Consider the following 14,340-nt stretch of genomic DNA (forward strand, 5'->3'; position numbering starts at 1 on the left):
TTAAGCAGGTCGCATGGACCTATTAATGGGTGGGAAAGATCTTCAAATTAAGCAAAAGTACATTAAAATACATTTGGCCACAAGATCTTTCTTATCCATTACATAGGTCAATGGGGCAACTGGTGTCAACAGAACTTTACAACAATATAACAAGGATCACACAAAATAAGCACATAAAATAATATCTTAGGGTGTGGTTTGAACACAAACACCTCATCATTCCATCCTCGAATGAATGGGGCCTAAAATCTTGGGGTAAGGGGCAAAAGTCTCTTCTTCCATAGCTACTTCCTGATGAAATTGGCCATAGAGTAGTCCCTGCCCCAAGAGGTCCTATGTGAGAAGTCATTTCTTTAGCTGGTGTCTGGAGCTTGGTCTACACCAGGTCCAGGGGTGACACATCATTGTTATGGACAGGGTGTGACATCCAGCTTAAGCGATCAGGCATCTGCAGATGGAGGGTACTAAGCCTTCAGGAAACAAATCTAACAAACAAGTTTAACAGACAAAAAGCTAAAAAGAAACAGAGAAACAATAACCAGAAGCAGGGTCAGTAGAACCCAACTCTTCAGTTCCTCTGCTAATTATTTCAGAAGGAGGGTCAGTTTTCACAAGGGGTATTGTTTCACAAGGAATAATAATCACTTGAACTATTCTGTCATTTTTACAAAACTGTATGGTTTCTTCACTTAAGTTTTGGAATGTCACAATAGTTTCTCCTTGATAATTAGAATCTGTCACTCCAGCCAATGCATGTATTCCTTGAGCTGCTAATCCTGATTTAGGTAATATCCATCCAAAATGATTTTTAGGGATTTTCATACATATTCTAGTAGAGATTTTTATTTCTTTTCTACCCAATCCAAAGTCCTCTAAACAATATAAATCATGTCCTGCCAAACTTGGTGTCATTAGATACGGTGCTGGGACATCTGGCCTCACAGTCCAATACTCAATATTCAGGATCTTATATGTATATTGTTTTCTAATTTGCAGTTTTGAGGTCATCATTGTGGCTAGAGGTGTACTTCCTGCCAATGGTCTATTATTCAAATTACATAAAACAGTGAACATATTATCTTTCCAATGTTGATAAAAATTATTAGAACTTAACTTCCTTAACTGTTCTGTCAATAATCCATTCATTCTTTCAATTAACATAGATGCTTGTGGATAATATGGATTATGATATATATCTCTTCATTTCATTATCTTTGAAATGTGACCTATTGTCACTTTGAATCTGCATTGGAGTTCTATACTATAGACTTAGAATATCTAGAGTTTTACAGGTATTTTTCTGGGTCACATTTTTATAGGGACAATCTACTAGTACACCTGAATAGGTATCAATACCAGTACATATAAATTTGCCTCCTTTATCTTGGTGTAGGGTCCAGTATAATCTATTTGCCAAATTTGGGCTGGTACTTTTTCCCTTGCTATCTTTTCAGTTACTACCTGAGCAACAGTTTGTACCTTTTCCAGTTGACATATATAACATGCCTCTGCTACTTGTTTTTAACAGTGAATGAGAGATACTGACACTTCGATCATGTGCCCACTGATGTGTGGCCTGAACCCCAAAATGGCGGGCCGTTTGAGGGATCCATTTTGCTAATTCTGGATCATCAGTTGTTAGAATAGGGACAGTATGTTGAGTAGCATTCTTTGTTGGGCAGTCAGTATGTGCATTGTACTCACGTTCTGGTATGCTGAGAGTCATGTGAGCATCTACATGAAAAACTAACAAATTAGTAACCAAAGACATGTCCCATATATCTTCCCATAATTCTTTGCCCCACACTTGTTTGCCATGAATTTCTCAATTTTGATTTTTCCACATGGGCATCCATGTAGCTAACCCATTAGCTACCACTCTTGAATCAGTGAATATATGACACTGCCCTTCTTGTTCTATTTTGATAGCTTGATGTACTGCCATAAGTTCAGCATATTGACTACTTCCACCTATCCTACATTTTCATCCCACATACTCTCGTGGCAGTTGTCACCATGGCAATTAGTCTGGGTCTGTACAGTAGTTGTGTGCACACTTCTTTTGCCAGCCTTCCACTTCTTTTAAGCTATATGAACAACCTTTTCTTCCACCTGAGACCTCCCCCTGCAGCATGCTCTTTTAAAGGAGAGCCTGAACCCTGAGAATTCCCATGCAAACTAGCTAAGTCTTTTTCCATCTGAATTTTTTCCTTCAACAGCTCATCTCTGCTTTTAATACCTGTTAAAATCCATCCTCTCCTACACACCCCTGCCAGTTCTTTCTCTGGTTTTGTTGATATTCCTTGCAAATATCTTTCTAGATCTCTAAGTTCTCCCTCCTGTAACCTTGGTTCCCAGTTTTCACAGGATCTGGTGCTTTTAGCCTCCCTTCCTAGGGAGGAATAAGGTAAATTCTCCCATCCTGGGATATCTGATTATTCCTCTAAAACCATTCTGCCTTCAAATAGAGATATTATATGTTAAGCAAAAATACATTAATAATATGTCATACTAGCTGTATGACCCTGGGAAAGTCACTTAACCCTGTTTGCCTCAATTTTCTCATCTGTAAAATGAGCTGGAGAAGAAAATGGCAAACCACTCTAGTATCTTTGCCAAGAAATCTCCAAATGGGGTCGTGAAGAGTTGGACTCATGTGAAATAAGTGAATGAGAACTAAAACACAGACATATTTACATCTTATATGTGTGTATGTATGTATGTATGTATTTCCCATTTAAAGTTCCGCATTTTATTTTTGTTGTCTCTCATTTGTTTATAAGTTTCTTAAGGGCAAGAATTGTGTCTATGGACAACTATATATATTCTGTGTCACCATTATCCAAAGTAATAATAAGCACCTTTTTATATATGATATTTTTATTGGAGTGGAACTAAGTTAAATACATATTTTCATGTTCTTATATTCTTTTTAAAAAAATTTAATTAATTTATTTGTTTTCAGTTTTCAGCAATCACTTCCATAAGTTTTAAATTTCCCTCCCTCCCTTCCCCCCTCCCTCCCCAAGCATGCAGTCTTATATGGGTTCTATACATATATTCTTATTAAACACATTTTTCACATTAGTCATGTTGCACAGAAGAATTAAAAGGAATGGGAGAAACCATGAAAAAACTGAAACAAAACATAACATGAGGAAGTAGAGTGCTTCATTCTGTGTTCCAGTTCCATAGTTCTTTCTCTGGATGTGTATGTCATTTTGCCTCAAGAGTCCTTGATAAATGTTTTAGGTCCTTGCATTGCCGTGAAGGGCTAAGTCTATCAGAAACAGTCCTTTCACACTGTGACTGTTCCTGGTTCTGCTCATTTCACTCAGCATCAGTTCATATAAGTCTGTCCAGGCTTTTCTGAGGTTCTCCTGTTCATCATTTCTTATAGCACAATAGAATTACATTCATATACCACAACTTGTTCAGCCTTTCCCCAGTTGATGGACATCACCTTGATTTCCAGTTCTTGGCCACCACAAAAAGAGCTGCTATAAATATTTTTGTATATGTGTGACCCTTTCCCTTTTTTATGATCTCTTTGGGATTATAGCCCTAGAAGTGATATTGCTGGGTCAAAAGGTATGCACGTTTTTGTAGCCCTTTGGGCACAATTCCAAAGTACTCTCTAGAATGATGCCTCAGTTCGTAACTCCAGCAACAACGCATCAGTGCCCCCATTTTCCCACATCCTCTCCAGCGTTTATCGTTTTCCTTTTTTCTCATATTAGCCTATCTGATAGGTGTGAGGTAGTACCTCAGAGTTGTTTTAATTTAGATTTCTCTAATCAAAAGTGATTTAGAGCACTTCATATGTCTACAGATAGCTTTGATTTCTTCATTTGAAAACTGCTTATTCATATCTTTTGACTATTTATCAATTCTCTGTATAGTTGAGAAATGAGGCCTTTATCAAAAACATTTGCTGTAAGGATTGCTTCCCAACTTTCTTCTGTCCTTCTTATTTTGGTTGCATTGATTTTGTTTGAACAAAAGCTTTTTTAATTTAATATAATCAAAATGATCTATTTTACATTTTATAATGCTCTCTATATCCTTTTTGATCATGGATTCTTCTCCTCTCCATAGTTTTGACAGGTAGACTATTCCTTGCTTTTCTAGTTTGCTTATAGTGTCACCTTTTATGTCCAAGTCATGCACCCATTTGAACCTTATCTTAGTATATACAATATGAGATGTTGGTCTATACCTAGTTTGGTAGATCTATACCTAGTTTGTGTCCTATTGTTTTCTAGTTTTCCCAGCAGTTTTTGTCAAATAGTGAGTTCTTATCCCAAAAGCAGGGGTCTTTGGGTTTGTCAAACACTAGGTTATTATTGTCATTGACTATTCTACCCTTAATCTGTTCCACTGATCCACCTCTCTATTTCTTAGCCAGTACCAGGTAGTTTTGATGATTACTACTTTATCATATAGTTTGAGATCTGGTATTGCTAGACTACCTTCCTTTGTAGTTTTTCCCTTTAATTCCCATGATATTTTTGACCTTTTGTTCTTTCAGATGAATTTTGTTATTTTTTTCTAGTCCTATAAAATATTTTGATATGGCACTGAATAGATAAATTAGGTAAAAATAATTAAAATAGGTAAATTAAATTTTAGACAAAATTGTCATTTTTATTATATTAGATTGGCCTACCCATGAGCAATTGATACTTTTCCAGTTGTTTAGATCTGACTTTATTTTTGTGAAAAGTGTTTTATAATTGTGTTATAGTTCCTGGATTTGTCTTGGCAGGTGTACTCCTAAGTATTTTATATTGTTTACAGTTGTTGTAAATGGAATTTCTCTTTCTTGCTTCTGTGCTTTATTGGTCATGTAAAGAATCGCTGATGATTTATGTGGGTTTATCTTATATACAACTTTGCTAAAGTTTTTCATTATTTCAAGTAATTTTTTAGTGGATGCACTAGGGTTCTCTATGTATACCATCTTATCATCTGCTTATGGTTTTCATATTTCCTATTCTAATTCCTTCAATTTCTTTTTCTTCTCTTATTGCTAAAGCTAACATTTCTAGTACTATATTGAACAATAGTGGTGATAATGGGCATCCTTGCTTCAATACTGATCTTATTGCAAAGTCTTCTAGCTTATCCCCTTTACAGATAATGCATGCTGGTGGTTTTAGATAGATACTGTTGATCATTTTAAGGAAAGTTTCCTTTATTCATGTGCTCCCTAATATTTTTAATAGGAATGGGTGGTGTATTTTGTCAAAAACTTTTTCAGCATCTATTGAGATTATCATATGATTGCTGTTGATTTTGTTATTGATATGGTCAATTATATTGATAGCTTTCCTAAAATTGAAGCAACCTAATCAGGGTTTCTTTTCATCAACTCCCTTATAATATAGTGTTTTGTAATGTTTTAAAATGTCTTTCCTTTTTCAGGTATTAAATGTACAGGATCTTGTTGATTTTTCACCTGTTTATAGGTGTTTGCATATTTATTCTGTTTTGGTAAGTATTTCTCAGGTGAATATATTTATCTTTAAAAATTTATGCTCCCTGTTTTATAACATCAGTAAATTAAGATGAACTAGTCAGTTAATGACTGCACTGGTAATATAGTACACTGAAATATCTCTCCTAAATCACAAAGCCTAGTTTTATCAGTACAAAGGTGGAAAAAATATTGGAAAGGGACAGAAAACAAATAGTTGTTTCTATTATTTTGTTAAAATGTATGTATTTTAAATAAAAATGTAAATAGTTTAGAAAACATCTTACTAAGAGTGAAATTGGATATGTTATAGAAGGGATTCTTGTTCAGTTTTGGGTTGAACTAGATGAGTAAGTTCCTTCCTAAGAGTCTTGGGTTCCATGATGCTTTCTTTTTATTTGGAGTTCAGTTCCATATAATTATTTATTTGTTTTTATTTGGAGCATTATTGTATTTATAATAGGAACTTGAAAAAATAATTTTGTATAACGATGGAACAATTATTTTCTTCAGTTGTGGATTTTCTGTGTCACTTTTAAATGATCAAAATGATATCCTTCTATTACTTAGTACACTTCTATATTGCTTTCTTCTGTCATCATTTAAGAAATATGAACTGATTTTAACATTAAATTTCAAGAATCCATGTTTTTTTTTGTCAGTGTGGATACTTTTCCCCCTTCAATACAGTGCCTCTTTGCTTTGGTAGGTAGTTTTGTAAATGGTTGTGACTGAAAAATTTTATCATCTAGTGGCCAACCTTTCAGTAATGAACTAGGCCCATATCGTAAGCCTTTCTAGATTAGACTTACCAAAATTTAGGGTCACTTCAATGCCTAGAAGTATATCTGAGGAGAAAATGTTAATTAAGGAGTTAGACGTAATTTCAAATATTAAAATTAATTCTAGAATATAATATAGATTATTTGGAGATTATCTATGTCACTGCTCCTATCCCTTAACAAGTAAAATTACTTCTCTGCATCATTTTAGTAAAGGAAAAGAGAATAAAAGGTACTGAACTTGATTAAGTGAATATGGAAATAAGATGGTTTTATATAATTTAAATAAATCATTCTGTAGCAAAAGAAAGTGCCAGAATCTTTTAGTCTTTTTTATATTCAAATAATAATTACTTGAAATTTTTGTTTCCAAAGTACTTTTGTTTTTATTTTTGTTTTCAAAGTACTTCCATTTTAAAAATACCTTTTTTTTTTTTCACACAATGATATAGGTCTCTTCTACTCACCACAGTGGTTATTCCAACTTTTTCTTTTCTCTTCAAGCCTGCCATGGCACTCTTTTGTGCCTGCCTTCTTGGGTGAAGACTGCTTTATACATCACCAAAAAAATTAAGGCCTTTATCTTTTCTTACATTCCTTGACAACTCCTCCCACCCTCCAGTATTCAGTCTAGTGTAGCTCCTGTCCTAGATCAACTAACATTACCCTTGATTTCACATCTACTTGACTTCTCCGGCAGATTGCCCTTACAGTGATCCTCCCCTTGTCTAATTTTCAGTCTCTCCCAATTTTGAGTTATGATTTTAAAAATTAATTTTATATTCATTATTAATAACAGAATAATTGAAAGTAACAAAAAATATGTTTATTTTAAGGATATTCTACAACTTGAGATTCTAATAAATGCTGATAGGACTTAATTTCTTTTATTCCTTATTTTCTGATTAGTGGGGTTTCACTGCAATATAAATGAATTAAGTATGTGTAATCATGGTAATAAACATCTGTTGGGTGGATGTAAAATACATATATTCTCCTTGAGGGTAGACACTGGTATTTTTGTCTTTGTATTTCATAGTGACTAGAACAGTGCCTGATACCTAATTAGCACTTAATGAATATTTGTTGAGTTGAATTGAATAATTGAAAGTGATTCTATATTTACATACATGTTTTCCTCCTTTCTTCCTTTCCCCTTTAAATATTTTTAGTGTAAAACTGTTTGGAGAGACATAGATGTTTTTATATCGTTCCCAAAGCCTTAGCAATGAGGAACATAATTTCCTTCACCAAGATACTTGAATGTTCTCATTTTATAGTCCCCTATCTAATTAGAATTTCAAAGCACACTAATAACCTTTAAATACAGGAAGTGTGAAAATTGTACTGACTACCTGTATACTTGGGGGATATCACCTCTGTCACTTGAGGTACTACAATAGCAACATTAGTAGCTCATACCTGACTTGCAACTTACTTTATATAAATCTGTAGGAAAGCAGGACCTCACAAAACAATTTATTAATTAGCCAGCAAGGGAGTCAGTCAGCTAGCATTTATTAATAAGCACTTACTATGTGCCAAATACTGTGCTAAGCACTGAGTATAAGACCTAATTTGTCCACCAGGTAGTGCTGTAGTCAAGCTACCATTTCCTACATGGTGGCAGAAAGGAGATTCTACAATATCCCCACTGCTGATTTAGAAGGTGCTTACATGTAAATTCTTTACCTACTGTTCTCTCTTACTGCTGTAGTTTAAGGCATATTAGGTATAAACAGATCTTAGGAAGCTGAGGTGGCAGAGGTGATTAAGTATTCATTTAAATGTATGAAAATAAAATAAAAATATCACTGTGAATTAGGAGAATTATGGAAACCTCTATATGACTCCACTCTTATCCTATGTCTGGGAGATTACAGAGGCAATCCACATTGTGGCCACATGGTTTATTAAACACAGTAAAGTAAAATCATCAAGCTGTTTTGGAGTGTTTCTCTCAGTTATCTCCCCAGAGCTCCTTTCAGCCATGGGAACTATTAAGGGAAAAGGATTGTGTGTTTTCACCCTGTCAGGTTATCTCTGCAAACAGTGGAGAGGCGTGGAAAATGTACTGGGGGTAGGAATCAATTTCCTGGACTGAATTTACCAGCTAGTGAGGTTTCATGGCGGCTGACAGTCCAGTCCCACTCTGTGTTGGCTTCTGTTTCCTAGTTGATCTAGGCAGTACCTAAATCAAGGCACCTCTTCACCTTTTCCTTGGAAGCTTTCTAGGATCTTAATCAGTTTGGCCTTTGCTTCTCCTAGGTTAGGCTTTATGTAGCAACAAAGAGCAAGCAGTGGCCATTTGCCTGCAGCAGCTTTCTGTCTCTGCTTTTAGTGTCATTGAAAGGAATAAATAGTCTTATTGGACATCTTAGGTGAAGAGGAAGAGGAAATAGGGGACCTTAGGACTTGTAATTCCACATGGAGATCCTTCTATTCTCAGGTTTCTCACCATTTTCCCTTGTCAGTATTTGAAAGGCCTGTACCAGGGTGAATCTTCATTGTAGAAGCATCTATTACATAGTATTTTACCTAACACTGCAGTGAATGAAATATGTGGGCTGTTTAATTTCCTGCTAGTTAGTTAAGGCAGGACTAGGATTTTTAGATTTTCTTCTCAGTTATTATTATTTTTTCTCCAAAGAGTGAAAATACCCACCTAATTTCCTCTTAGGTAGTAGCAGGTACACACAAATAAACCACTTGGCCCGTTGCCTCAATATGTTTTCAATTCACTTGAACAAATATATGAAGCATTTATTGTGTGAGATTCTACATTCATAGCTAGAGGACTTTAATTCAGGTCCTCAACCTAACATTTACTACCTGTGTTACCCCTTACCTTCTCTGGGCCTCACTTTCCTCATCTGTAAAGTGAGGATATTGGAGTAGATAACCTCAGAGGTCACTTCCACCTCTAAATCCTATAATTCTATGAAAGCCACTTTGCTAAGTAATATGGATACAAAGATAGAAATTAAATACTTCCTACACTTAGGGAGTTTATATTCTACCCAGGATGTGGTATGAACATAGTACGTTATACTATGAGTAGGGGCTGAAGGGAGCAAAATAGAGAACAAAGCGTTCTAGGAGACTTTCAGAAAGTTAAGAACAGAGAGCTCTGTGAAGACGTCAAGGAGAGGTATATCTGAGGTAAGCCTTGAAATGAATATTTAATGTTCATTAATTAAATGGACATTGAAGATGTTCCAATGCCATCAATTCACATCACACCAGGAAAAGTCAGCAAAATAATTTGTTGTACCAGCATTATTTATGACAGACCTTAGAGGCAGAGATAACTTTATGAAAACAACACATTATTTTATATATAATACAAATAGATAAATCTTAAAAAGGATTTAGTAAAATGTTAAAAATTTCATTGTGAACTTGAAAACACTTATCATACTTTAAGAGTTTTCTGAGGTAAGAGTTTTATGTAAAGAAATAAATATTGCCTTTTCAAAATTGAGGCAAGAAGGAAGTAATAGAGAGAGAAGGGAAATATGAATGAATATTGTAGATTTGAGATACAGATCTGTGAGTACTTACCTCATTTCTACTTAGAATTTTTTATTTCATCTGAACTTATTACTTGTTATCTAGCCTAGTAAGGAGGATAGATAACAAAAGTTGATTCCCAGAACAGTTTGCTAAGAGAATATTATTACTATGTTGTTGATTAGAATTATTTCTCTAGATTTTTGTTAAGGTGGTGAAATAAGATCACCATCTAGTGGTACATATTGAAAAACAACAGGTTAACAACAAATTTGACATATTGTGAATCAGATTTTAATATATAAGTTGAATAAAATTCTGACCTTTGTTGTGAGAAAAATATAAACATTTTGAAATATTTCTACCTGTACTGTTGTGATTTTAATACTGTGATAGTTCTCTTTTGTATTTGTTGTGTGCTATTTGATTTGTTGCGTGATATTCATAGATATTTTGTCAGTATAGTTCTCTTTGGCATTAAGGATGAATTTAAACTGTCTTATTAGAAACAAAGAGTACTATATTTACAGCAAGTTATGTTACTGTGTATCAACATATTCCAAATAAAAATGTATCTAAGATGTTTGATTGTAACATTTAACACTTAAAATTTTTGTGTGGCATTTTATATGTTCAGTGTGGAGAAAGGTCTTTTTAGCAACATACTTTAAATAACACACTTGTAAATAAGTGCAGTTGAATAAAGATGAAAAAAGGTAATAATGGTAACATCCAGAGTTAAACACAAATACATGCTGTTGTCTTTTTTGTTGTCTAAATTTGATCTAGCTTGTATGTTTGCCATTTGGCTCTTCTTTTCACCATCTAGCCAAGACAGTTGGCCGAGGCATGGAGAATATCAGTTACAATCTCAGGCAGATTCTGTTGAATTTGGTTAAGATTCCTTTTAAATAAAGTCTGCTTTATTGTAGTATGTGACCCTAAATAAGTCATGCAACTTTTCAGTTTCCCAGGCAAGTCTCTTAGTCTTTAGTTGTAGAACAAGTGCTGATTTGTATTGGAAGAGAGAGAACTCATTCTGAGTTCCCTATACTGATGAAATTACTATTGTGGTTCCTTTCTTCTCCCCCCTCAAAAAGCTTGCATTTTAGCCCTGTATTCTACTTTGCTTGGCATTCTCAACAATTCCTTTGTGCTGATGATTCTCAGATCTACCTATCCTGCCGCAGACTCTCTGCTCACCTCCAGTCTCACATCTCCAACTGCCTTTCAGACATCTCAGACTGGATGTCCCATTGACATATTAAACTCAACATGTCCAAAATAGAACTCATTATCTTTTCCCTCAAACCTTCCCTGCCTCCTACTTTCTCTATTACCATAGAGGGTAACACCATTTTCACAGTCCTTACTCTCTCATCCCCAGTATTCAATTTGCTGCCAAGTCCTGTTGATTTCACCTCTGCAACATCTCTCAAATACACACCCCTCTTCTCTCTACTGACACTGTCAGCACTGTAGAGCAGGCCCTTCCCCCTCCCCCCTCCTCATCTGGATTATTGTAATAGCCTGCTAGTGGGTCTGCCTGCCCCATCTCTACTTTCTGTAGTCTCTCCTCCATTTAGCCACCAGAGTGATTTTTCTAAAGAGTAGGTCTGACCATGTTACCTCCCCCACTCAGTAAACTCCATTGGTTCCCCATTTCCTCTAGGATCAAATATAAAATCCTCTGTTTGGCATCCAAAGCCCATCATGACCTAGCCCCCTTCCACATTTCCAGGTTTCTTGCACCTTACTTTCGGACAGATATTTTTCAATCCAGTGACACTGGCCTCCTTGTATGTTCCACAAACAAGACACTTCATGTCTTAGCTCTGAGCATTTTCTCTGGCTATCCTCCATGTCTGGAATGCTCTTCCTTTTCATCTTCGCTTACTGGCTTCCTTGGATTCTTTCAAATCCCAACTAAAATCCGGTCTTCTACGGGAAGCCTTTCCCAATCTCTCTTAATTCTAGTGCTTTCCTTCTTTTAATTATGTCCTATTTGTCTTGTGTATGGCTTTTTTGTACTTATTTGTTTGCTTGTTGTACCCTCCATTAGATTGTGAGGACAGAGGTTATCTCTTGCCTCTTGTACAACACTTCATTGCTTACTATGGTATGTGGCACAACCTCATAGGTGGTTAATATTTATTTACTGACTGACTTTTTTTTTTAACCTTTGTCTCAAAAAAATGTGTGTGTGTGTGTGTGTGTGTGTGTACATACACACTTTTTTTTTTTTTACCATAACCTCCACATTTCCTGTAAGATTTGGGTCTTCCTGCCCTGATATATTTACAAGATAAAGAAAGCTCAGAATGGTGTGGTGTAGTGAAAAGAACATTGGATGTGAAATCTGGGTTTTGTTATTACTTGTATGACTTCACATAAGTCACTTAAAATTTCTGGGATTCACTTCTCTCATTTTTTACTTAAATCACTTATTAAAATCATTTAATTTTACTATCACAAAGATGGAAGAAAAGTAATAGTGTAGCATAGGAAAATAATTTTTACCTGAGCCCAATCCAGGAAAGTCTCACCCTACTATAATTTGGCCAGCTTCAGCCTGAGAGGAAGACTTTCCCCTACCCTCACCCTCTCATGTTTAGACTGATTTAATGGCTCATACTGTTAATAAGTCTGTAGATCATAGTTAGATCAACTATCTTGAATGTAATATATGCAAATAAATACATCAGTCTTTATATCATGTAACTTTTGTTAAGCAATTTGGAATAGTGTTAGTCTCTATGGGACTTTCTAGGGTTTTTGAGTTGGTTTTTTTTTTTTTTTTACATTTTCAGGAACCAGTGACAACTTTTGACCTTTCTTTCAGTTAGTTATGTAGAATAACATGAAATCTAATTTTATTTTAGAAATAATTTTCTAAAACGAAAGCAAGAAATAAAAAGAAGCTGACTTACTAAAATAGTACTCAAACTAAGAAGCGTTGAATAGGTCAGAGAAAAACTTATTTTACTTGTTTTCAAATGGAGAGATACTTTCTTTTTAAAGTTCTGTCCCTGGAACTCTCTCCCTCCTCATCTCTGCCTCCTGGCTTCCCTGGCTTCCCTTCAAGTCCCAGTTAAAGTCCCACCTTCTACAAGAAGCCTTTCCCAGTCCTCCTCAATATTAGTTCCTTTCCTCTGTTGATTATCTCTAATTTAAACTGCATGTATCTTGTTTGTACTGTGACAGTTTTGATATTCGACTCAAATTAATCAGCCTTTACTCAGTTTATTGTGATTTAATGAGTATCAGTGATTGTATTAGTGAATTAAACAGAATAGGATTAAGTTTAAGTTTGTTATGTATGTTAATGCTGTTAGTTATCTTCCAAAGACCAGAGCTTTAAACGAAAATGACACTTTGATTAGAGATTTCATAACCTCCCAGAAGGTGCCATATCTCTCTATTAAGAATATTATCGTTGTTGTTGCCATCTTAGCCATTGTCTTCACCATTGCCATTGCCGCAGGAAGTAGAGAAAATCAAGTGCTTAGAGTAGAGGTGTCAAACTTATTTCTTGCAATACTTGTGCATGGCCCAAACAAGATTAAAATGTAATTTGAAAATGTTTAACATAATAAATAAAAATATAACACAACATAGATAATGCTATTTTGTGGTTCCAGAACTACCTTCAACAAGCACTATGTACTCTTGGGCAAGTCCCTAGAATTTATATGCTAAGGCAGGAATGAATTGTGAGCTACACTGATGGAAGATATTGCCATACTAAGAATAGATTCTTTATGTATTTGCATATAGTAATAATAAATTGAGAGGCAGCTTGGCATGGAGGACAGAGAGCTGACCTTAGAGCCTAGAATACCTGTGATTGCAAGTTCCTTCTTTTATATATCCTGGCTGTGTGACACTGGGGCCCCACACAACTTTTTAGATGGTATTTCTTTACTAGGAGCTCTAAGCATCCATGAAATCACAGATCTAGTAAAGAAAATAGTAAGAAGATTATGATGAGTTAGACAAACTGGCATGCTTAATCAGTCAGTTCTCCTTGACTCATGGCTGAGTCATAAATCTGTTAGCTCTAAAGTAGATGAACAAGTATCAGATTTCATTGTTGAAACTTGTTCTAGGAAGTTTGTTCACTTGATTGTCGTAGATTTGAATAAGAAAGCTCTTGTGTTTCGTACTATATCTTGACATTATAATTATGAATATATGACTTAATCTTCAGATTTTGTTTTGTTGTTCAGTTATTTCTGTTGTGTCCAACTCTTCATGACTGCATTTGAGGTTTATTGGCAAAGATATCAGAGTGCTTTGCCATTTCCTTCTCCAGTTCATTTTACAGGTGAGGAAACTGAGGCAAACAGGGTTAAGTGACTTGCCCAGGTTCGCAAAGAGCTAGTATGTGTCTGAAGCTGAATTTGAATTCAGGTCTTCCTGACTCCAGGCCCTGGGTTCTATCGTGCCACCTAGCTGCCCCAATTTTCAGATATACATAATGCTATAGATAAAGTTCTCTTAAGAAAGTCTCTAGTTTGATGGTAGATTTCTTACCTTTTTTTTTTTTTTTTTTACTAACTTTAT

At 35.1% G+C, this 14,340-nt stretch overlaps 1 protein-coding gene across 15 annotated transcripts in view; it reads left to right on the top strand.

The window, feature by feature from the left end:
* EXOC6 (exocyst complex component 6) overlaps positions 1-14,340 on the top strand; it is a 221,852-nt gene that overhangs the window by 89,703 nt on the left and 117,809 nt on the right. For 13 of the 15 annotated variants that reach the window (XM_072625332.1, XM_072625352.1, XM_072625360.1 and 10 more), the window contains one exon: positions 5,428-5,496. The exons of the other annotated variants lie outside the window; for them this stretch is intronic. In XM_072625332.1, coding sequence (XP_072481433.1) covers positions 5,428-5,496 — 69 coding nt within the window. The remainder of the gene's footprint in view (positions 1-5,427; positions 5,497-14,340) is intronic. 15 annotated transcript variants of the gene reach the window in all.

This window comes from Notamacropus eugenii, chromosome 1, assembly GCF_028372415.1.
Source record: "Notamacropus eugenii isolate mMacEug1 chromosome 1, mMacEug1.pri_v2, whole genome shotgun sequence".
NCBI classification, from domain to species: Eukaryota; Metazoa; Chordata; class Mammalia; order Diprotodontia; family Macropodidae; genus Notamacropus; species Notamacropus eugenii.